Source organism: Phaethon aethereus (genome assembly GCF_964289735.1).
Source record: "Phaethon aethereus genome assembly, chromosome: 13".
NCBI classification, from domain to species: Eukaryota; Metazoa; Chordata; class Aves; order Phaethontiformes; family Phaethontidae; genus Phaethon; species Phaethon aethereus.
Window position 1 is genome coordinate 8,937,862 of NC_138589.1, and position 25,682 is coordinate 8,963,543.

The 25,682-nt window shown below is 39.9% G+C and overlaps 1 protein-coding gene across 1 annotated transcript; it reads left to right on the forward strand.

The window, feature by feature from the left end:
• Positions 1–7,411: 7,411 nt before the first annotated feature.
• SHCBP1 (SHC binding and spindle associated 1) lies at positions 7,412–24,476 on the forward strand (the record flags this gene model as incomplete). Its single annotated transcript, XM_082005468.1, has 13 exons — positions 7,412–7,538; positions 9,789–9,959; positions 10,559–10,674; positions 11,699–11,907; positions 12,981–13,073; positions 15,655–15,888; positions 15,990–16,158; positions 17,388–17,508; positions 20,511–20,642; positions 21,541–21,659; positions 22,828–22,914; positions 23,259–23,397; positions 24,154–24,476. The coding sequence occupies 13 exons, from the start codon at positions 7,412–7,414 to the stop codon at positions 24,474–24,476; spliced, it is 2,040 nt and encodes a 679-aa protein (XP_081861594.1).
• Between the last annotated feature and the right edge of the window lie 1,206 nt (positions 24,477–25,682).

Consider the following 25,682-nt stretch of genomic DNA (forward strand, 5'->3'; position numbering starts at 1 on the left):
GTATGCAGTATGTATTACAATTATTGTGATGATGCTCAAATTGCTAAGCAGATTGCAGAGCATGGAAAACCAAGTAAAGAGCAGAAAAGCAACTAGAAAAGTCCAGTGTGGCTGTGCGTACTTTATTCAGGCTTATAATGCCCAAAATGAACTGGCTGCCTATCACTGTTCTATCAGCTGAAGTAGCACACTTCAGATAGTTCCAGCCTTTCAAGCTACCATCTGTTAAGACGTGATCACAAGCCCACTGACAAGTGTTTGTCAGAAATCACTTCATGCTAATTGATCTCTTTTCTGACACAGTTCAGTAGCTAATTTTTAAGACCTGAGAGTCATCATTACTACACATTAGTTGTCAAGATAATGACACAGCTGTCCTTTGGAAAAAAAGAACCTAAAGTACTTGAACTATCACAAAATTATAGGACGATCGCTTTTAAACAGCCATGTTCAAAATTTTAACTGAAATGAAAGGAAGCGTTGATCAAAACAACATATCCTGTCACCAACAGCTGCATTCTTTTGCATCATTAGTAAATTTAATTTCGTTTTGTTTACAGTGAATGAAGAGGTGCAATGATCATATGAAATCACTAGTGCAAGCGATTTTCATTCTTTTCAAGCATGCCTTCTTCCTGACATAATTATGCCTGATGATTTCTTGTGTTCTGCATCTGCAGTAATCATGAATTCATCCTTATCTTTAATTACTGCATCTTTGCTATTCTTTCAAAGATGTGGTCAGCAGCAGAGGGGCAGAAAGTTAAGGGGCCACTGATGGCAATGATGCCTATTCTTACTAATGCCAAGGAAAATTTTGACAGTAATACAGCAAAATACAGTATTCACTCTGTTATACAACGTTAATTGTCTGATAAATAAATCTCACAGTGTTAGTCATAAAGCTGAAGCCTGTTTACAATTTCCATTTTTGCCCAAAGTCTCTATTTATTCCCATCAACACTCAATATCAATTTTAACATCTGTTGGAAAATCTGCCTGCCTATTGTTTGTCTCCAATAAAGAAAACATTTTGTTATGGGCTGTGGTTCCTGTTGTATCTCTGCAGTCAGTTGAGGAACACCTTATGTAAGGCTCAGTCTATTCTTCTGGGGCTCTTGACAACTTTGAAACATCTAAGAAAGGACTGCTTCCTGGCTCTGTTCAGACCTTCCTCCAGAGAGATGAGTATCTGGACAAGGGGCCTACCCAATACTAAGGGAGCACAATCAGTAGCACTTTTGTTGTAGATGAGTCCTGGTCAAGTAATCTGCATAGACTTGAATTTTCCATCATTATGCAGATTCTTTCTGTAAGTCAATATCTAGATTGAATGTCCTCTGAGATGAAAACATGGCTGAGAGGCCAATACATCTCAAGATATGTGAAATAAGGCGGGGTGGGGGGGGAGAAAAACCCACCTAAGTTAGATCAGTCCTCAGTTGGACCTAATTGTAATCCTGCGGAAGCACCTTGCCTGGTCTTCGGTGGAACTTGAAAACATGTGCAGGGGTGAGTGAAAACAGAACTGCATTATCCTCTTTAATGAGCAAAAAGGCTAAAATCTGTTTTACCAACTCTTTAATAAGAGGAGCAAAGGTTCAATTTACAAGGTTGATCAGATGAAACTTGCATTTCTGAAAATTAAGGAGTTAGCAATACCAGGCATGTTTGTGGTTAAGAGAAACTCAGTGCTCAGCAGACAAAGTAGTAAGAATCTTGGAAGCTGTTAAGGTGAATTGCAAGAAAAGAAGGGTCTATAAACAGGAAAATCCAAATAAGCAATGCTGTTACTGGGATTTTAAAATGTAAGGTGGCTGTTAGACCAATTCTAAGGCCACCCAGTACCTTCCTGAAGAAGCCAATATTGAGAAGATTCAGAAAACTACTCGAATCACACTAGAGAAAACACTTAAGAAAGCATCTTTTGTTAATAAAAAGAGAAGTAGTGATGCAAGCAGGTGATTTCCAGCCTTAAGTTTTTCGACTTCTGGAAGTCAGATATATTGATCTCAGTGATATGGCTCCATCTTTGATAAATGTAGACATTTGGATGAGGAGGGAACTCATATGTGAAGCTCCCAAATAATTTATAAAAAATAACTGGATTTGACTTTTTGAGGGAATGAAACTGTACAGGTTTTCAGAAGTTTAATTGCTTTTCTGGTTAGATTAAATTTATTTAGGTTTACAATGGTTTATGTTTATACAGCTATAAAAGGAAGTCTAAAGACTGATGAAATACTTGTCAAAGAACATCAGTTATAGCTATAGCGCAACTAATTAACAGCTATCTACAGTTATGTGACACCACTCATCCCCAGACATAAAAGTGGTTTGCAAATGAATTAATAAAACATGCAGTAAAAAATATTATCTGCATTCTATAGTGGGCAAATGGAGGCCTAGAGAGACTAAAGTGATTGCCATGGCAACAAAGAAAATGTGTGTCAAGACAAGGAAAAGTACACAGAATTTTTTTTACTGTCTTACATAGCAGTGCCGTCTTAGACTTTTTTTGTCTTTTGTGCGTAGTTATTGTTTCTTTCCCATTACTAGCACTATCACATCTCTGTTGGCTTGTCCCAACTACTTATTCCACACATTTGATAGTCATTTTCTGATTTTGCAAGCCTTACATTAACTTTTTTTTTTCATTATATGTAATAATTTGATCTTTTGATTCTATTTGTGTTTTAAGGTTGCCTTGTAAAGAGACATGACAGACAAAATATTATTTAAGACATCTTAAAGCAGAAATAGCCTGTGCTGTCTATAACTGAGGTATATGTATGTCCACAAAAGGGACAATGTCAAGGGGTTTATCTTCCAGCAGCAAATCAGAATTAAGATATTTTTTCTTCGGATAGGAACACTGGGTAAAACACTCTATTTTTCTTCAGGTTTTTAACTTTGGAATCGAGTTTTCAGTTGGCATGAACAGACATTGCTCCAGTGAAATCAGTGGCACATAATGAAGTTCTGGTCCGAAGTAACCAAGTTAGTTTGTTATGTTACATATATTTCTGTAGATGGGTGTTTTTTCTTCATAAGCCCACATATAAAAGGAAGGGCTGTCCTGACCCTGTGAACTGCATGCTCTTATTTGTAATAACTGGTAGCCATCAGACTTGCACTGTGGAGAGCTGAAGCAACAGCTCAGCATAATTTTACATAGAAATAATTTTCCATTGCACATCAGTCCTGCTCTACAAGGGGTTGTAGGCTGACTCGCGTATGTCAGCTTCAGCAGCCCTTCTGGCTTGCTGCTTCTCTTAGCCAGGGCTGTGGGTTACCACCAGACTTTGAGCCAACACAGTCTTACTGATGCCTACGTGGCACCTGCATTGGAGCTACTGTAGTTCGACTGCTTGTGATGTGTGTGTTGTCAAGACACCCGGACTGGCCAAATCTCACATGTGGGATCTGTTTTACCATTGTGTTCCTTCAGTTAAAACTGGTGAAATACCAAAAGAAAATTATCTTTTAGTACTAAGACACTACTTTCTCTCTGCATTCCCTTAGGTTTATGTTACTGCACTTGCATTAATTTCTGTAAAGCAATTAATGGTCTTCCATGATGTGCAAACTATTTGCCATATCATGTTTTTGAGTGAAGGTCTATTTCAAATTTCAAAAGTCAGAGTTCTCTATACTAGCACTCCTCACTGTTTTAATATTTCAAGGGAAAGGCAGCTGAGCAAATACATTTGGGGCTTAAGATAAGGCTAGGGGTTTTAGAAGCATCTAGGTGACTGGAGTGCACACATCTCATTGACATCAAATGAGATTTCATTCAAAAGTGTGAGCGCTGGGTAGAGAATGTGAGGGCAACCACTTTCTCCTCCTCCTTTCAAACTGAGGAGCGTTAATGCTCCATGTAAAGTCTTGCCAGTCCTCTGCACTTCACACAGACCTGGCCACTCTTAAGAAAAAAAATGAGCTTGGAGCAAAGTGCAAGAGGGCAACTAGTGAGATGAGGGGAATGGAGAGCCTGCTGTGCAAAAGGAGAAAGAGATTGTGACTTACCCAGAGAAGCTCAGGGAAGTGCTAATTCATGCTCAGGAATAAATTGGGTGGATAAACTTTGTAGGGAGAAAAAGAACTGTTTAAGCTCAAGAAAATAACTTATGTTCTGCATTGTGCATGCACATTCAAGCTGGAAAACGGAAGGTTTCCAACAATAAGAGGACTGAGTGTCTATTTCCAATATGAGGGGAAAGAAACCAACTGCGGTGGAGTTTTTTGAATACAATGGAGTGTTCACACAATGGAGGATCAGTCTATGACTTAGTTGCCTGCAGCAGCAATCCCTGCCAGGACTGTGTTTCTTTGACGTAAAACAGCTCTGTTGCAAGGATTGGGGATAATTAACTGAACATTGTGGAACTGTCTTATATAATAGAACACATTCTGTCCCCAGCTATGCTGAAAACTGAACAAATGGTGGTAAATGGATCATCCTGTTTGCAATGTTGTGACAGTGTTTCACCTAGGTGTGAAAGAACTGACCTTCCTGTTGTAAGCCCTGATGAGTCCCTGAATTCATTGTATGTATTCAGAGGAAAAATAATCTGAACATTTAAACAATATGGGAAATTACATACCTGTAACTTTACAGTTATATAGTTACTATGGTTATACAGTTATGCATAAAGTTACATACAGGCAAGACTGTGGGCCTAAAGTTATATACATAAATAGGCAATAGAAGAGATTTAACAGCAGATATGTAAAATATATAATGGAATGCGGTTTTTTGCTTGTTATTCACTTGCTACCCCTTTTCTATCCTTTTGTATCCACCTCATGGTTTTTATTGAATCCTTTATTTAGCTTCCTCTGTTCAGGAAAAAAGCTTGTTCGTGTGCTCTTGTAGTCACAACAACATTTTCTGATTTTTTCTGAGACTCACTCTGGCTTCTCATGTATCTTCCAGGCTATCTTCAGCATTCTGCTTTTCTTATCTTTTATTTGGCCTTTCTCAGTTTTTTTCTCCTGTTGTGTTTGCTATTTCCTTTCATGCTGATAGTCTCTTCTCTTTCTAGGTGTTGAAAAAGGTACAAGACAAGGAACATCCCACCAGGGTAACTTAGACCTAAGTACCAAAAGATGACCTTCTTCATCTTGGTGGAATAACCCTTTTCCAGTACTTTGCAGATACTCTCTTCCTTTCCATTCCTGTTGTGAAAGTTCTTATTGCTGTTCCTGCATTATCTTTCCTCTCTGTTACACTATTTCTTACTTTTTTTTTTTCTCTTTTTGACCATTGCTCTACTCCTCCTGACTCAGTGTACAGCTTGAATACAATTTTGCTAGTATGTGTTGTCAAGGTTGGACTCAAAAACCTTACTCATTCTGTGAAGTTTCCTTCATATCAGAGACATTTTTCTGTGTGAATGTAACAAATGTGTATTGCCTACTGCAGAATCTCAATGCTGTGGATTTATAACAGAGAATTTATGTGAATAACTGTGATACTTTTTAAATATGGGGGATCCCGTTTCAAATATAATACCATGTACAATGATTTTGCATGTTTAGTAGGGACAAATTCCCAATTCTTAATTACATAAAACTTAATAATTTACAAAAACTTAATTTACAAACACACTCTGCTTTGGTGGCTGACCTTACTGAAAAAATAAGCTTTTGGGGGAGTTTTAGATGTTCTAGTGTAATTTTGTAACTAATTATGATAGATGAAAACTACATGAGTATGGTTAAATGTGTGTGTCCAGTATGATGGTTGAATTCTGATAGCATACTGCAGAAAAGTCTTGGGGACTAAGATAACTCTTTTCTTCTGGGGTTATGATGGGCAAGGGTTGATTTCAGTGGACCTACGGCACCTCAGACTCATGTGATGTTGGGATGAATAAGACTGTTGATTTGCTCTGAGTATGTAAACCGCTGTAAGCACTGCGCTGCTGCTGCAAAAGCAATTACTATTTGGAAAGTAAACATGAAGAAACTCAAACCTGGCAGCTGTTTAATCATGTTGTTAGAAATCTAAGGCAGCCCCCTCGTGGCCATTTATGTTTTGAAGCAATTGTTCTTTCAAAAACCGTTTAAAAATATCCATTGTTTGGAGGAGAAATGACTGCTTCCTAATTTAAAATTTCTACTGTGTACTCTTACACTTGTTAAAGGTGTTGATAACACCTTTAGTTTTTGTGTGATATTGATCTGAAGTGATTGAATCGCCAGTTCTCTAAAGCCTGGCCTATAGTGGCAATCCTGCACACCCGGCTTCAGTACTGGCAGAAGAGGTGTGTTATCTGAGCAAGATCTGTACTGTCCCCAATCTGCCTGGTTGTCTTCTGACACAGGACACTAGTGACAGAATAGTGTTTCTTTTGAATTGCGTTGCACAGAGGGCTGCATATTCTTCCTGGAGCATCTTGATATTTTTTGTCTTTCTTTAGTTCCTGCCTGTCCCCAAATCCTGTAATGACCTGCAGTCATGTCGTCTTTGCTAAGTATCTACTCAGTTAAATATTACTGTCTTCCAACTGCTTAGCTCAACCTTACTTATGTTGTTTAGACTTTAATCCTTATTGGCACTTGTGGTATCAGAGCTCAAAACACAAACAGTGGCTTGAAGAGAAGAGCCAGGTCATCAAACAGTTTGTGAAGAGATGTCAAGACAGAAATGAAAGATGCTGAGACGGCTGAGGCACAAAGCCAAAAGCACTGGGAAATTCAGAGGGGAAAAACACGGTGCTTTAAATTTTGGTCTGATGCCTTTTGTGTGGCAACCGGTCGGACCTAAAGGCAAAACATGTCTTCTGGCGTTATGTGAAGAAGTCGTTCAGTGAAATACCTTTTTTGGGGGGCGGGGGGACGGGACATGACACTGGTTTTGGTTTTTTTTTTTACATTTCTGCGGCCATGCTTGACCGATCTTCCCTTAGTACGCTGTGGAAACACCTCTGGAAGCAAACCTCTGCTTTGAAGAGGCGCTGCCCAGCCCCGCCGGCACTCCTGTGTTTCGGCTAGTCAGGACGGACCCAATTTATCGGTTTGGTTGTGACTGACAGGTGGAAGATTTAAGCATAAGCATTCTTTTCCCTTTCCGACCTCTCCCGCTGCTGCCCTGCTCCAGAGGGAGCCCGGCCAGCCTTCCGGAGAGCGGGAGAGTACCGGTCACAGCCATCCCCCCCGCCGGGCACAGCTGCGCGCAACGGGAACCCGCGCGAGCAGCGCCCGACCAGCAGGGCCGCGCCCGCGGGCACGGTAGCAACCGCCCCGCTGCGCAACGGCCCCGCCGCGGCCCGCCCTCCCCTGGCGGCTGGACTCGCCCGCGGCTGCCGCTGGCCAATCAGGGCGGTGGCTGCCTGTGACGTTGCAGAGGGTTAGCTGCCGGGGAAGTTTGAAATTTCAGCGGGTGGAGCCGCGCGCGGGCAGCATGGCCGAGCCGGGGTCGGAGCAGCCGGACAGCGCGGAGGTGGCGGGGCGACGGAGGGAAGGTCGGGCCCCGCTGCCGGCCGTGAGTAGCGCTGGCCTGCAGGAGCGCGCCCAGGGGGCGAAGCCAGGTAGGGGATCCCCGGCCCGGGCGGCCGCCCGGCGGGGAGGAAGGGCCCGGGGCCATCTACGGCCGGGCGCGCCCCGGTTCCGCCGCCGCTCGGAAAGGGAGAGGCGAGCCGCGGGAGGGCCGCTGGCACCGCACGCCCCGCTTTAGGGCGGCGCAGGCGGGGACGTGCGGCTTGCCCGGGGCGGTACTGCAGCCGTGGGGGCCGCCGCTGCGGACTGCACTTCGGCCTGCGCCTCGGCCTGCGGCGGGGCCAAGGACTGTGGGACCAGCGCTGGCTGCTCAGCGCTGCTCCGGCCGGGGCGGGAGTACCTCCACCGGCAGAGATCTCTCGGGCAACCCGTACTGGAGCTAGGCCGCCCTTACCGGGAAGGGGTTTCTCGTACCCAGCCCGCTCCCGCGCAGGTGTCGGAACAGCGGCTGCGGTGCCCAGGGCCGTCCCCAGGCAGCAGCTCGGCGCTCCCCGGCTCGTTCGGCTGCTGGTGCGTGGGGTGGGCACTGGGCTAGAAGTGGTGCTCCGGGGTGCAATTTAGGGATGTCTTTGGAAATAAACACAGTAAAGTATTTTTTTCTTTTGATTATGAACTTACGGTGCGTGTGTCAGGTGCACACCGCAGGCATTTAAGCCAGTGCCCAGGAGCACATGCGTGTTTGAAACACTGACGGAGGAAAAATGCTTTCTTAGAAGTGACTCTCTGCCCTCTGCCTTACTAGCACAATGTGGTAATACTGGTGCTTTTAGTATCTATTGAATGTTATTGCTCAGTGCCACGTCATTATTGATATGTTGTAAACAAAGAGCAAGTTAAATTAAATGGCTTGTTCTGGAATGTATGCTGTGTCCTGGAATTCATAGTGCGGCTTGTAGAGATTGTTGCTATGGTAGTTGCTGGATTTGATTATGGGTGTGTAGGAAAAAATTCTTATTTACTATGTACATGTAACATAGCTACAGTTTTATAGGAATCTTTTAAAGTATTTTATAAATCATATTATTAAAATCACATTTTCCTTTCTTTACATGTTATTACAGTGGTTCTGCTACAAAGAAAAGTTAATTGTCTAAGCGCTTGTAATTGCCTCATACAATGATTCTGATTTTTGTTTTGCTCATTGAATTTGGCCCCAAATATGTAAGAAGTTTAACAAATTTGAGATCAAAACTACTGACTTTCATAACATCCTGAAATGTAAAGTATGTGTTAGAAATAGAATGTGATTTAAAAAAATCTTTTTTTAGATATATAGTAAAGATCAGACTGTAGTCTAATGAAAATGCAGAAGCCTATGGATTGTTATATAATCAAGTTATGGACAATGAGGGTGTCTTGAGCTGTTATACTAATTAAAAAAAAAAGACCTGGATCATCACCCCCCCTTGGTTTACTGCAGTCATCACTCTGATATTTTCTGAACTTACAGATGACTAGGCCTGAGGACACTGTAAAATCAACAGTGACTGAGTTCACTGAGTTTGTAATGGGAACACAAGTGGAGACACTTTTATGGAGACTTCTAAAGAGGTGCTATTGTTGCATTAAGCCCTTCAAAGTAAAGATTCAGCCACTGTCCATTTAAGCAGGCTAAAAATTAAAATGCTGTGTCTCTTCTAAGTATGTTGCTTGGAACTTCCATGGAGACATTGGATGTGGAGACTTTGTTATTTGTTAGTTCAGTAAAATACAAAAGAATGCTTGTAGTGAAGAACAGGAAAAGGCGTAAGAGAAGGAAAGGGCAACTGTGAAAACACATCTTCAGCTGAGTTTTATCATGCATCTTACTTATATTTTGCTCTTTGCTCACAATAATTCTGTGCATTATTTTCGATCAGTTGTGTGTGGGATCAGCTGGTTGTATACATGTTCCAGAATCATTTTGATTATTGCTTCATACCATGTCTAGGTGATGCAGGCAGTGTACTAACAAGGCATAATATGTACATGTATGGTAATGTATTACCTAAAGGATTTTAAATCTTACATATAGAATAAAGTAAATTAGCATGTAACTGTAGCTCAGGGCAGGTGGCAACAAATAGGGAGATCCTCTTTTGGGACAGGGTAAATATTCTGAAGAAAAGAGCAAGTAGTAGCCAAGTAAGTCTCTTCATGAAGGATAATTAGAGATCTGTTGTAGAAAACAGATTTGTGAAAGATCTTGGGCTGAACAGGAATTCTTTGGGAATAAAGTGAGTGATGATTGCATTGAACTGACAGTTTGTGGGGGTTTGCTTTGTTCCCACTCCTCTCCCCAGATCTGTTCCAGGAAGAGGAGGATTCCTGTAGCGATTATGGCAGTCGTGACAAACCAGGAACTGCTTTAGGAAGGACTGTGCCAGATGGGAATGTGCTTTTTCCAGATATTTTTCATACCAATCATCTTTTGTTTTATGAGCGATTTAAAGCTTACCAGGATTACATCTTGGGTAAGTAATTTCTTAGTAGAAAAAGAACATGCAGTTAGTTTTCTTGTAGTGACTGTTTAAATGATCCAGTTTAAATGGATTCAATTCTGTATTAAACTAAGAGGTGGTCTTAACGGGGACTAGAAAAGATATAGTATCCTGCCATCACTTATGCTGTAACCTTAGCTGCTGTAGCTGGTGGAGTAGGAGGCAATGGTTTTAATATAAGTAAATAAAATCTGAATGATTGAAAGGCAAAAGTGCTAATACCTGTGCCCTGTTTTAACTGATCTTACTAGAACTTTTTTGTGTGAAGTAAGACAGTTGAAGATGAGGCACAGGTTAGCTGTTTAATACACTGACACTGAAACCTTCAGTACCTGGAAGGTTGAGTACGGGATTTCTTCTTCCAGAGAAGCACAAAACAGATGACTGTCGAGCTCGCTCAGTACTGAAAGAGACAGCAAAAATGCTGGTGGCTATCATGAGCAAAACAGAATGAAGTCCAACTTTAGATGTGGTAAAGGAACATTTCTGCTGTGTTGGCTTTCATTTTCCAATGATCTGGAGGACTGACTTTCTTTCCTTGCGTAAATGTACTGTCTTCAATTTCGTTTTAGCTGACTGCAAAGCTTCTGAAGTGAAAGAATTCACAGCTGAGTACCTGGAGAAGGTCCTTGAACCATCTGGATGGCAGGCGGTCTGGCGCACTAATGTGTTTGAGGTCCTTGTTGAGGTAAATATGATGCAGTTGCTCAGGTGTTTGTCTCCAATTAACATAATTTACTTCTGTAACAGAGCATTCATCTATGAAGTTTATGAGCTGGTAGAAAATAGTAATGTTTTCACATCTAATTGCCAGTGATGGCTAGAGTAATAGGAATTTTTTCAAAGGGCTCCTTGCCTTAAACAGGAAGGGGGAACACCAAATGAGTGCGAGTGAGCTGTGAGGTAGAACTCTGTGGGCACAGAAGGGATAAGTACTTGGTCCAGAGCTGGCTGTTGTAATGTAGTCTTTTCAAATATCAGGCTTTGATCATTTGCCTTTTTTATCAGTAAAATTCTTTCTTTTAACCCACCTTGGTACTGACAGTAACTCTTCTGCATTGCATAGTCCTGTCGTAGACTCACTGAGGATAGCTGGTTTGGGATACTCCTTTTCTAGGTCTCTCAAAGTGCAAGTTGTACATCTTTATGCAAACCTTGGATGTTCAAAATAGTTGTTCCATTACATGTTTGAAGAGGGAAAAATCTTTGTACCCTCTCAGCTTCTCAGCCCATTTAGTGACAAAATGGCTTTCACTGGCCCGACTAACTCTTTAGATTGTGTCATGTGGGCACTGTGAAAAATGAGCGTCAAAGGAGTGTCTAAGAACTGTAAGGTATTCACTTGTTTGAGGATAACTGCTTTTGCCTTTTTTTAGTTTTTTTTTAAGTCCCCCCAAAATCAAAAAGAAAAACCCCAACCAAAAACCAGACCAAAGTAGGGAAGCAGCTTAGTGTCCTTGTATAACTATTATGAGGGATTTGAACAGAGTTTTGAATGTGGAAAAACCTCTAGATGTGTGGTTCTGAGAAGCTTAATTCTGGGCCTATCACTTCAGCTGAATAGATTGCCTTTGCCGTACTATGCAATGTGCATTGGTTTGTGTGGGTCACTGGCACTTGCAGTATGGCCTGCTGGCTTAAGCATGTCATATTAGCCTTCCTCAGCTGTATCTAAGGTTCTGAGAAATCTTAAGAAATATTGGTTCCAACAGGTTGTTGATGTGGAGTACTCTGCTCTGAAAGCAGTTGTGCAACTCAGTGAGCCTTTCCTGTGCGAGTCACGGGATAGCACCTTTACCTTGGAGTGCATGCAGGAACTCTTGGAGCTGAAGGAGCGTCAGATACCACTGCAGGAGCTGTGGGTTGTGTATGATGAGTCGGGAGAGTTTGACCAGACAGCACTAGCCATAGAACATGTCAGGTAGGAAAATGCTCAAGGTTTATTTTTTGTCTTGAACAGTTACATTCTGGTAGTATCCAATGGGTGGTGCCTTGAGTTCTTGTGGTCATGCTGGCAGCTCTACAAGGCAAGCTTTCCGAAGTAAATCTGATGATTGGTACTATGAGGAGAGTACTTATGAAAATCTGTGGTGTCCTCTGCAGCTACCGGTAATCACATAATCATTTAGCTGCACCTTGTTATCAGGCTGCTTTCTGTGTCAAAAGAGGGGGAAAAGAATTTGTGTTGCTTTCCCTCTCTTCTGCACCCCAGACTTCCTTGGCTTATATCACCTTGCTGGTTCTAGTGCAGTGTTCCTTTCTTTTCTATAACATTTTGGTTGATATTTTTCCATTTTTGTCCCATTCTTTTTTATGCATTTTGCCTCCTCCCCTAAAATTTGCTCTTTATTCTTCTGTTTTCTTTTCCTTTCTTTATCTGTCTCTTTTCCACCTCCCTTGCTTTCATATACTACGTGCTGTTTGAAAGCTGTCTACCAATAGGCAGTAGAGTTGGATGAAAAAGCTAAAATAGGAGGAATGACTTTCCTGTCTAGAAAACGGGCCATTTCAGAAGTGGTGGGTACGGGTGGAAAAAAGGAGAAGAGACACATTCTGTTGAGAATTGCTCAGTAGTAGAGATCTAAACTTGAATGATGGAGGTGACATACTCATTGTCAAAAAGAAAGCTTAGCTGAAGGATGCCTGGCCAAAACCAAACAACCAAAAAAACCCTCAAGATCTTCAGAGTGTAAGTCTCATTTTCAAATCCAGCTTGTAGCTGATCACTCTTTTGATGAAAATGGGACTGAGGCTATTATAAATTTTGAACTTAGATACACAAAATAAAACTCTTTATGCAGGTAAACAACAGACAAGAAAGATAACTTCTGTGTATACTAAATAGTTTACAGGACAGTAATATGGAATTGGAAGGACATGATGCTTTGACATGAATTCTCAAATTGGTTACTTCTGTGTTTCCAGTGCTGTTGTCCCTGCTCCAGGCAAATGTGATCTCCTTTGTGTGATTAAAGGCTTACTTTGCTTTAAAAGGTTCTTCTACCAGTGCATCTGGAGGACCTGGGATGAGGAGGAGGAGGATGATTTTGATTACTTTGTGCGATGTGTTGAGCCTCGACTGAGACTGTAAGTGCAACACCTTTCACATTATTGGGGTAGAACCACAGGAAAGGGTGATGTGGGAATAGTGATGCACAACGGGATTAAAAAAAAAAAAACATTCACTAGGAAATCAGAGCAAGTTTGTTCTAAGAGCATTCACTGTCTGGTCAAAATTTTGTATGGAAAGAGGGTGCAACTGAGGTTACCACTTGATTTCCGAGCCCTCAGTTTTTCCCTGTAATCCTTGACCTTCCATCAGATGGCGCTCCAAACCTAGCTATAGCCTCCTTCAACGCAGCTGTACGAATTGTAATCCTAATTAAAGCTAGCGTGGGATGCTCTGATACCTCTGGGTGTAGAATAAGAGCCAGAATGGAATTCAATGTAAACAAAACCTTGTAAATTGGTCATGCGGAAGGAGGAATGTGTGTATTTCTTTCCCTAGTGGGATTAATTGGCGTTAGGCTTTCTGAAGGTGCGTTTTTAATGCAGTTCTGCCATATGGAACTGAAGCAGTGCACAAGACAGTCTGGTTATATTTTTGAGGGTGCTAAATAATGAAAGCACACCATAAAACATGCCTGGAAAGAATAATTGACAAGTTATTTTTACTCTAGGTTTTCCCCTGAGATTTGACATCTTTTCCTTAAGTCTTTCATGAAAGTTAGTTTTCAATTCCTTTTCTTTACTTATAATTTAGTGTCATGAGTACCCGGAATTTTGTGTGTCATTCGAATCCCGGTTTGATACTGCTGGGGAACTACATCAGTGAATATTTATAAACTACCCGCAAATGCTATTTAGAATACGGTATTACATGCACTAGAATATAGCATATAGCGTGTGCTTTATGAAGAAATTAGTATAATTACGCACACTATAAGGGTAGCTGCAGGCTCTCTTTCAAACAGGACACAATGTGACATTTGAGGACTCTGATATGCCTATATTTTTCTGAGATTGTGCAAATTAAGAGGATATGGAAATTATATGGGTTTCTTTTCATTTCATTTGTACGCTCCAGCAAATGGCTATTCTGTTGTTGAGTTTTTGGAGCCTTATGGAGACTTTGCATGGAATGAAACCAGAATGCAATGATGTGCCACTGGATAATGTTTTTATTTTTTTTAACAATGTACATGGCCTTACAGCCATTTTAGCGAGAATCCAAAATACTTAAACAATGTCTTCAAGCAGAAAAGTAAATGTTATCCTTTCTTATTCTCCCATATCATGCTTGGTACAAAGCTTGTCTTCCAAACTGCACTGATGATGTTGATGCTGTCCTGGGTTGTGATCTAAGCACTGGTGTGTCAACTCAGAATAACATTGGTCTTCAATGCATGGAAACATATGATGCTTTAAACTTCAGGTCTGTGATGTGCACTGTTTTAAGGAGAGCAGACGGTATCTTTACACTGCACATTAGGTTGTACTAGTCTTCTGAGGCAAGTAAAGCTGTATGAACTGTTTGACTAAAGCTTGAAAAACAAGATTTTTTTTTTTTTGTGCTTTTATAGTGACCAGCATATGATCTAAAATATAGAGCATGCATTTCAGGACAAATTATGTACAGCATTCAGTTTCCTTCAAATATTTTATATTTCTATATTGCTGTAAATTCTTCTGCTGTTAGTCATGCTGCATTGGCTTCCTCTGCCTCTGATAACCCCATTGCCAACATGTTGTGAGGCTCTTTGTGTTTCTGTACACCCTATTTATTGGAACTGCATAGATATTGACTGCTCTGACTACAAATTTTCTTGCTCTTTGTAGCATGCTTTAAGTGCAACCTGAAAGAACCTCTGGAAATTGAGGGAATATCTTTGTCCTTATTTAATGTAGCCTCTTGAATAGAGCTATTTAGACTGTGTTCATTTGGCTCCCTACAAAAATGGTGCAAGATAATTAAATATTGTTTTATTAATATCTTTAATGGTGGTCCAGCTTTTGTAGTGACCGTGATTGGTCCTACGTGATTGGCCCTGGAGTTCTACGCACTGTCTAGCTGGCAGATGTCCTCATCTTTCTGACTTTGGCAATGCAACTTTGGGCTGGCGTTTTCTGGCCTGCAATTTCATTTGTAGAGGATACTCTTGCGATGGTGAAAAATTTGCTTTGTAGTACCTTCACATCTTCATCTGGTGCTGATAAGACCTTTCTTATTCATTCTGCATTTTCGTCCAGGTAGTTGGTTAGATTGTTGATAATAGACACTTCACATTGTAGGATTTTTCTTCTATTTCAGACACTATTTTCTTATTTTTTTTAATAAATGCTTAAAAATAGACTAATTTTTAGAACTAATTACCTTCTAAATTCTTACTATTTTTTTATAGCTGTGCTTATGCCTTTGTTTTAGAGTGAGTTTCTGATAATTGTGTATAACTCTTCAAGGTGGATGGGCAACTATTTAGAAAGTAATTTTTGTCTGTTAAGGTTTTTGGTTTTGCTACTTCCAAAAAAGTTGAGCAGTGTTGATATAGACTGCAAAGAATCTTGACTAAAGTACTGATGCAGAACTCCTCAGGTTCTCTCTGGGTTTGTATTTGATCTTTCAAAATTGTAAATGCGAAGTATACTGACCCCTTGCTCTGAATTGCAGGCATTATGACATCCTTGAACACCGTGTGCCTTCTGGGCTTGTAGCTGATTACCAGAACTTGTTGTCTCAATGTGAAGAGCTTTACAGGAATTTTTTAAATGTGAGGAACAGCATATCAAGCAGCGATTCGGACTCAGAAGTAGAAAACGTCTCTATGGTGGAAGGAATAAAATTGTATGAGAAAATAGAGCACTTGAAACAAAAGCTAAAACTAATTGAGAATCCTCTGCTGAGGTACTTAGTGGGTTTGTGCAAGGAGGAGGGCCACATAGGAAACCAAATGTGTATGTTCTTTACTGAAGAAAGAACTGATGGCTTTGTTGCTCTTGTTTTAGGTATGTGTTTGGTTACCAAAAATACATTGGTCTCCAAGCTAAAGGACTGAGACCAACGGGTACCAAGATCACTCATGTTGTATCCTCAACCATGATGGCAAGTCTGCTGCAGTCACTGATAAGGGACAAACTTTGCCCTGAATCTTGTGGTGAAGAACTAGAAATACAGGTACAGGAACAGTAATTGCCTGCTAATACTTTTTCCTCCTTAGGAAACAATGTGGAAAAATAAGTTAATTTATCATGTGCAAGATACTACATTTGCACAGTGTTATTTTTTGTTAGTTCAAAAAAAGCACTTTAACTTAAACAATAATTGGCAAGATGGATGATACAAATAATTTTTAAATTCATTTGTTTCTGAGTACCCTGTACAAGCAGTTTCCTTCCTGTGTGTAGGAAATGAGAGAAACCTTCTGTAATCTACGATGAAACATGGTAAGCATAATACTTACATTTAGTTTTGAAATACCTGTGTTATTTGTTGGTACTGATAACGACCTAGAGTTTGAAGAAAGAAATGTTATTCTGTTGCTTCAGCTCTGTGTAGGAGATACATTTATTTTAGAGTGATTATGTGTAGTTTTAGTGAATTCAGACAGGACTTGCCACTTCAGCAGTTAAGAACAGTCTGAATGCCTTGAGTGAAGTTTTATGTTCTGAAATTGCTTGCTGTATTCTGATCAAGTTCATGAATTACAGATTGCTAAAATGGAGCCACAGGGAAGGTCCTGGATTAACTTTTGGGCTATAAATCAGATTTTCTGACTTGACAATTGAAAAACGCTCTCGCTTGCCCTGGAATTTGCTGGGAAGCAATAAATGTGCAATTTTTCTGTACTATTTATTATACTTCAATAGAGAATCCCCCAGTGATATCTGTGAAGGATATCAGCCTGCCTTCTTTGGGCAAGAAAAAGGACCATATATATTTGCCACTATAATATCTGTATCCTCTTCTGGGGTGACTTGCACCAGGAGCGAAGGGTTATGTTGGTGTTCAGACCAGCTCAAATCCAGTTGCTGAGTTTGTGTGTTTTATTTTGCTTACCTTCTGTCTTCTATTTCTTTTAGTAATTCATGGCAAGTCACTTGAAGCACAATTCAAATATTGGCCTGGAACCAAGGCCATATTGAGGTTTGCTTTCCAGTGCATATGCTCTTCAATCTGTGTCTCTGCCCCAGTTTTCTCATGGGGGAACAGACATGACACACACATCAAAGGAATGTTTTAAGGCTGTTTTTGTCCAGTGTGCTATGATTCTTGAATTCAATTAAGAAGGGTTTTTTTTTGAGCAAAAGCAGCAACGTTTAATTGAAAAGCAAGTTTTAAGGACATAAATACATCCATTTTTATAGCATTCTTCAGGAACTGATTATGTTGTTTGCCTTTTACAGTTTCACAATGATCCACTGGCAGCTGTAAATGCCTGTTATGAAGGAGACACAGTCATCATCTGTCCTGGTCATTATGTTGTAGATGGCGTATTCTGCATTGCTGATTCAATTGAACTAGAAGGTAGAAGGTTTGCTAGCATAAAAGTCCTTAAAACAAAGTAAAGTATATGTCTTAAACTAGCTCTGCATAAGGATTTGCTTTTTGTAGCTTGGCAGGAGCATTTGCTTTTTTCTTCAGAGTGTTCCTATTTCTGCTTGTAGAGCCACATCTAATGCAGGACGGAGAAAGCAGTTTCATTAGCCATAGTTAGTTCTGCAAATAAACTGCAAATTTTGCTGACTAATAGCAAATCCATCATTTCCTCCTCACTATTTGTCTGGATAAATCCTGATTATGTAGACAATAGAGAGGATTCAACAGAAACCTGAGGGACTTGATATTTTTTTAATCTAGGAAGCACAAAAGTCATTCTGAGAGGCTTTGGTTTTTAGAGCCAGTAACTTAAGAGTACTTGAGAGATGTCCTTGTTCTTCGTTGAATGTCTTCATCTGCTCCAGAGGCGTACTCTGAGACTCACTGCCAGTATAGCACTGGTGAATACAGAGGGAAAGAGCCAAGTGCTATTAGAACTTCATTTATGGCACTTACTGCATGTCAGCAATGTGTGGGGGGGCTACCATTGTGAATCTGCATTGTGTGAAGTACATGGGTAGAGGAAGGAACTGTTGATTTAACATGTGTGTTTATTCTGTAGAAACAGACACAGAATATGTGATTCCATTTTTCTTGCAAAATACTTGTTTGAAAAACTTCTGCCCTGTCTAGGGTATGTTGCTAACTCTTCCTCACCATTCTTGATTTCTTAGTGTAATTCCTCTGCCTTAGGCATGCACACTCTGTTGCAGTGTAATAGTCTGTATATCACGGGGGCTTGTGCAGCTGTTAAGATACTTATTTAGCTGTATTTTTATCTTGTCAAAACTTCTTAATGGGAAGAAGGCTGGGAGTTTAATATCCTGCTGTTCTGGACTTTATTTTTCTTGCCCTTATTTTTTGAGTGTCATTTTCTTTTTCACCTTTCTCTTGTGTATGTTTGATTTATATAGATATGCATGCTGATAGACAATACCCCTGCAGGATAAAGGACCTCAGTAAAGTGCTTTATTTATTTGCAAGAATGATGTTCTAAAATTGTGTGGGGTGGTATTTATTGCTTTTCTAGCTTTGAGGAAACAGTAATACAAATGGTGCAATAGCACACTTATTAAAGGATGAGCTGCTCTATTTTAAGGAGCAAGGCATATAAATGTGTATCTTTAGTACAAACCACTCTCTGAATAATGAGTATGTGTCAGGGTATTTAATCTTCTTGTACGGACTCCTGTTAGAGAAGTTTTTATAGCAATAGTAGCAGCCAAAAACATTTGAAGTAGGGGCATCAAGAAAAATTTTGCTGTCACTGATCTGAGCAGCTGGCCATTTTGACTCATCAAAGATGTAATGTCACTGCTTAGTAGAGCTTTTTTCTCAGCCACTGTGCAAGTCAGTACTCAGGTTGAAAGTATGAGGATTAGTAAATCAGGGATAAATAAAATCTTACAAGAACTAAATAAGGTTAAAGCAGCAGCAGCTGCAGGAAATCATGGTAAGGATAACTTTAACACTTGACAAAAATGTGTAGCAAAGGCGCCTAAGAACTTCCCTTCTGCTTGTAGTTCAAGGTGGATGGGAACTTGTAGCTTCGGTCCATCTGATATCTGTGATCAGTGTTACTGGACGACAATTGCCTTTAGCTCCTGTGGAGTCACGTAGCTTACAGGCAGGTCGTACAGCTGTGATCATGCTGTGTATTGAATGCCACTTGACAGCAGGTGACTCTTTCCTTCTCTATTCCTTGACTTGTCACCAGTTTCCTTACTACTAGAGCTGCTGCTTCAGAGGTGAAATGTAAAGCAAGCTAAGAGCATGGTTAGAAAACTGCAGGTAGTCTGTAGGACAATTGTTCCTAAAATTCTTGCCTTGCATAATAACCTCTTTCTGTAGTGCTGTGAAGTTAAACTAGATCTGCCACTTGCTGTCCCAAGGTACTCTTTTAATGTACTGGAAGTAAACTGCCCCATGCCACTGCCTCCCTCGGGTGACCATAAATCAGTCGCACTGGGAAAAGATTTCTGGATAGTATAGTGTGTTGAAGTATCAATCACTTCACTTTGCATTAAATCTGTTGTCTTTAAAACTTTCTGCCAATTCTTGTTCAAAGGTTTTTTCTTTTTTTAACCCTTCTATTTGCACATTACAGTATTTATTTATGTACTTGGTTAAAAGCTAGCATCTTGCTCAGGCACTTCTCATCTGAGTTTGTGTGTGCTTTCAGAAAATTATAGAACTCATGCTGCTTTAATAGATGTTGCATTATTGCTTTCCTTATCATGATTCTTGTCAGTGACAAGTAATAAAAGCTTTACATGCTCATAAATTTCCCTGTAAGTGGTTGAATGCTGACAACTGTGGATGGCTTAGTAAATCAATGTTGGCATATGCTTGTGAAAGTTTCTTTTTAATATGAATTAATCTGGAAGCCCATATAGCACAGGAACATTACATTTTGACCCAAGTTTCATTTAAATAGGGAAGTGGAGTAAAGCTTACTGACAACATGAAGTCATCTCTACTTGCTTCCTTGTATTGTGGTGGTGACTGCTTTTTCCCTTGTGCTCTTTGGAACCTCTGCTGTAGTGAATTTCCGTACTTTGAAAGCAGACTGCAGGTGCCTGTGTGTCCTTGGCTATTGCATCTCCCTGCTCTGTTGTAACTTTTGGGAGTGAAAACTTTGGCCTTGGCAAATGTGAGCTCAGTTACCCTTTTGTTCAACTGTCTAAAATAACTTTGCCTTTTATTGTGTGTCATTCAAGTAAGCTAATTTTTGAGTTTGGTTTTGGGTGCTTGTACCTTGGTACAGAAAAGATGTAAGGTGTAGCCTGGCCACTTGGTGGAAAATCCTATTCAATGTATTAGACCTCAAGTTTTAAACCTCCATATTTAATTTAAGTGCCTGTTATATACTGAGCACCTGACTGCTACCAGTTATTCATCAAACTTGTGTCTTTCATCTCTGCTTTAAGGCTATGGCCTGCCAGATGATATTGTGATAGAAAAACAAGGGACAGGAGACAACTTTGTGGACTGTACAGGAGCCAATATAAGGATCTCCAGTTTGAAGTTGGTGCAACATGATGCTGTGGAGGGGATTTTAAGTATGTATAAAAGCATCTTGGCCTTTTTGTGAGTCTTTCATAATTCACTGTTAGAATTAAATCTGGGACCCAGTGTTAGAGTTTACTAGTTTTAACAAAATGTTGTAAAGAGGAGGTATAAATATCAAGGCTTCCTGTTTTTTTTAACTTGCTTATAAAGTGGACATCAAAATAACTTCTTTGTATTTTCAAGCTATTGCAACTCTTGCGTTTTATTCTTATACTTGGATAAGATCATTTGACTTGATCATTTTTCTGCTGTTAAAGCAACTTGACTCTGCTGCACTGCCTATGTCAGGCTACCTGGAAAAGGAGATAATTCCTCCTTCCATGAAAGAACTCCCATGGCAATATCCAACTGTAGTTGAACGCAGCCAGCTTTCCGCCGAGGAATGACATGGGCTGTAGAAGTAGCGTAGAACTTTGCTGACAGCACATTCAAACTGAGGCTCAAATAATTAAGTTGTAACCAATGAGTTTATTGACTGTGGCCTTCTGTCTTTGCAGAAGGTGCTAATTAATAATTTGCCTCAACAGACATGTGGTTTTAAACATATTAAAATGTTTATTAACACCTCTATACATGTATTTAATATCTTATTAATCGAAAAGTCTCTTAGGTATGTAATGAAAAGAATAGTTGCTGTCACTTTCAAAAAAGCCAAAAAACCTCTAAGACAAGTCCTTGACTAGTGTCAAAGTGTTCCTGCTTATACTAGAAAAATAGCATGAGTCCAAACCATGCATGAGCAAATTGGTAAAATTAACCTGAAGTGGGTAAAATTAAAATAGCAATTTTATCACACTGCAAAAATGCTACAAGTCCATCAACCTGTAGGAGGGGTTTGCCTTTGCGTAACTGGTTCATTTAACAGTATTTGTTTTTCTGTGTGTGTAGATGTCCATCAGGGGAAAACCACCCTGGAGAATTGTGTGTTACAATGTGAAACTACAGGCATAACAATACGAACATCAGCTGAGCTGCTAATGAAAAACTCAGATTTGTATGGTGCCAAGGTACAAACAAATTCTTAACTCTGGCTTATTTCCTAAATTAAAATAAAGGTTTCTGCTTGGAAATAATATAGTCAGTAACGGGGTGATGTCGGTTGCTCTTGAGACAACCTTTACAAATTCATTTTGGACAGCTACATGTTATTGATTAAGAGGTTGGTCCCAAGGGTCTTGTAGCCTCCAATAGTATCCAGTCAAGTATCTCATGCTGATTTGTGTGATGATATGAAAATGATGTAGTAACAGGGGACATCTGTGAAATATGTGTTGCTGCAGTGCTGGACTGATTCATGTCCTGCAATACTTTTAAAGTGATTTTCTGTTTTCTCTGCCCATAAATAATTTTCTCATTAAACCTTGAATTTGTTGTGCAATTGAAATGCCCTTTTTGGACACTTTGTCCATTGATTCTTACAGAAAGATGATAAACACAGAATTGAACTCTGATTAGACGTTTTGAAGAATGATGGGGCTTTGAGTATTGAGGTAGATGACTAAAGAACAGGAAAGTAATGCAGGGCTGTGCAGTTACTATTTACCAGAGCTTTTAAGGACTGGTGGCAATAGTATTATCTGTAGGGCCTCAATCTTGGGTATTGCTGCTGAAGTGGTTAACAAAGCTGTGAAGCTGGAGTAGTAACACAATTTTGCATTGCACAAACTGGTAGATGAACACAAAGGAGGGGTCTGGAGCACAAGTCTTATGAGGAGCGGCTGAGGGAACTGGGGTTTGTTCATTCTGGAGAAGAGGAGGCTGAGGGGAGACCTTATCGCTCTCTACAACTACCTGAAAGGTGGTTGTTGGTCTCTTCTCCCAAGAAACTAGTGATAGGACAAGAGGAAATAGCCTCAAGTTGCACCAGGGGAGGTTTAGATTGGATATTAGGAAAAATTTCTTCACCGAGAGAGTGGTCAAGCGTTGGAACAGGCTGCCCAGGGAGGTAGTGGAGTCACCGTCACTGGAAGCGTTCAAAAAACGTGTGGACGTGGCGCTTCGGGACGTGGTTTAGGGGGCATGGTGGTGTTGGGTTAAGGGTTGGACTTGATGATCTCGAAGATCCTTTACCTTAATGATTCTGTGAAAGATCTGCAATGGAGTTAAATAAGGAAATAAGTTAAATTGGAAATGTGCCCAAACTATTTGTGAACTGTAATCAATTTTATCCTGTAGGGTGCCGGTGTGGAAATATATCCAGGTAGTACGTGCACGCTGTTAAACAACGGCATACACCACTGCAAGGAGGGAATACTTATAAAGGTCAGTTCAAGGCAGAATGTACTTGTTTTTCAAAAGCTTAGAGCTGCTAGAATTAATGCAAATGATTTGCATTTAGCTTGGCTTAAAACCTTACTGCCTTATGGTAGAAATTTTAATGTCATGTATGATGATGATGGTACTTGTTTGCCTTGGGTTGGTCCACCAACCAGTATACTTGTTTTATTTCTTATCTGCCAGAAAGAAAATGCCTTTTGCAATGTCACTTGTATAAGGCAAATTATAAAATTCTAGCCAATACATAGAACTGATTCTACCTAAAACTGGAATATTCTGCATCCCTTTAGCTGGATGTAACGTGTTGGATTTCCATTTCTTTGCTGCAGAACTTTTTAGATGAACATTATGACATCCCCAAGATAACCATGGTCAATAATATGATCCATAATAATGAAGGATATGGTGTGGTCCTGGTTAGACCAGCAATGCCCTCTGATGTAAAGGATGCTTCAGCAGAGAGAACAGGTATTTTTCTCTTCCTAGAAGAAACTCCTAAAACTGGTAAATCTAGTATACCCATGTTTTGGATTGCATAATTCATAATCAAGTCTCTTAAATTTTCTAATAATGTCTAGAATGATTTAGCTGAAATAAATCAGTAACTCCCAGAACACTGGAAATTCCTAACAAATGAACTTGCTGCACGGAAATACTATGAATGTCTGTGCTTCATGGTATGTGTGCACTTTCATTGCAAAGTCCTTACGTACCTGATCTGTGCTCCCTACTAAGCAGACCCTGTATGACTGATGGCCTCCTTGGGTCATACAGAAACAAGAATGTGACCAGCAAGAAAGGCAGATACGGCTTCTCTTACAGCTCTTCTCTTTCATGATAATTGTCTGCTCATTTTTTCTTTTGTGCATTAGAGCTGAGAGTTGCTCCCAGCACAGAATTTTTGTCTGCAGTAAAAAAGATAACTGTTTTTCTCATATTATGTCTTATTCAAGAAGAACTGTCACTAACTGCAACATGTAAACCCACTGTAATTTTCTCTAATATCATTATCACTTGGCAACTTGAAGTCATCTCAAGAAGAAACCTTTTCCTTAAGCATCTTATGCTGTATTTGGAATATGTGGCTGTCACAAGTAGTTATCTAAAAAGTGAGTGTGTTGAGGTGAAAATGTTAAGCCTGAAGAAAATTGAATTCCAGGAGTTTTAAATTATTTGGCTGTTTTGTGTGATTGTTGATGACACTCTTACTGTTTCCTGACTTAGGGAATACACATCCTACCCAGTCAGGTGATGGGACAGCCTGTGTAGAGGGCTTCAGGCAAGAACAACTACCTGAATGTGTAACTGATGAGTTGGTGCTTTATGAGCAAGCTGAGATTTCTGAACAAACTGAAGGCAATTATGAAATTGCAAATGAACTCGGGGCTACCTCTGCAAAGAAGAGCCAGATGCACAAGAAAAGACTGAGTGAACTGGGAATTACAGAAGCTGATGACAACTTAATGTCACAGGAAATGTTTGTTTCTATTGTGGGCAATCAGTTCAAATGGAATGGGAAAGGAAGTTTTGGTACCTTTCTTTTCTGACTGTCCTGACTCCTAATGGCATTGCAATAAGAGATTTGCACAAGCTGTTATTTTCGCTGATGCTTTCCAAGGAGTTAACCTGTTCCATTAGCCTTCCACAATGTTGCTAAAACATGACAAATATTTATTAATAGCATATATTGCATGTGGAAACTTTGCTTTCTTGCTGCAAGTATGGATAATGTGGTAGAAAACTGAACTTTAGCACTGTGTGTGTATTCTGGTAATCTACATGCTGCTGCTTTGCTTGCTCTCTGATTTTTTTTAGTGTATTTATGTAACTTCTCATTGTAAAAAAATCTTCAGAGAAAGAAGGTATAGATAGGGTTCATCATGAAAGAATGGACAACAAATATGCAGTAATTAGTGGTGCTTCCTCCATATTTTTTTGAAGTGTCATTATTCTGCAGCTGACTCCTGTAAGAGATTGACATACTTTTTAATTTTTTACATTGAACAGAAGCTAGTGAAATGCTCATCCTTAGGAATGTGGTGGTTGGCTGCCATGTGTCATACTTGAAGGATTTTCTAGAAAGCTTAGCATTTCCAACAGCCACCAGTGCCTGTGCACCTTTTCCTTAGGGAGGACAGCATCTCACTAAATGCCATTAATTTGAATAAAAAGAACTCAAAATAGATGTGTGTCCAGCTATTAGTGGTATTGATACTGTACCTTTCAGTGCATTATTCTAAAATTTTTAGGACTGTATGGCACTTGTAGCAGCTGAGGTTTTGGAAATGAATGGAATATTTTAAAAATTACTTTCTGCTGCAATCTTATCAGCCCACAGCTGTGGAACATTCAGTAAAACAAAGGCACTTCAGTGGCTCACTGTTGCACATTAGTTTTTAGTTGAGGGAAAAATTGGAAGGAATGCCTGATTGAGGACTCTTCCTTCTCAGTGCTTCTCTGATTTTTTAATTACAGATCCAGATGCTTTCTTCAAAATTCTGCACTGTCTTCAAGAGTTGTAGGTCAGTTTTTGAACTGGTGTGTGAAATGTATGTAGGAAAATACTAACTCCTAAGTGATTCAGGACATCCTATGAAACAGAATCAAATATGGGTTTAAGAAGGGAAAAGCATGCTGCCAGCAAATTGATTTTGGAATAATTTCTGAAAGTAGCTTAGAAGGTGTACACCTTCACTAGAAATGAATGTGTTGGCTAGAAGTGGATGTGAATAGTCTGCTCCAGATTTTTCACT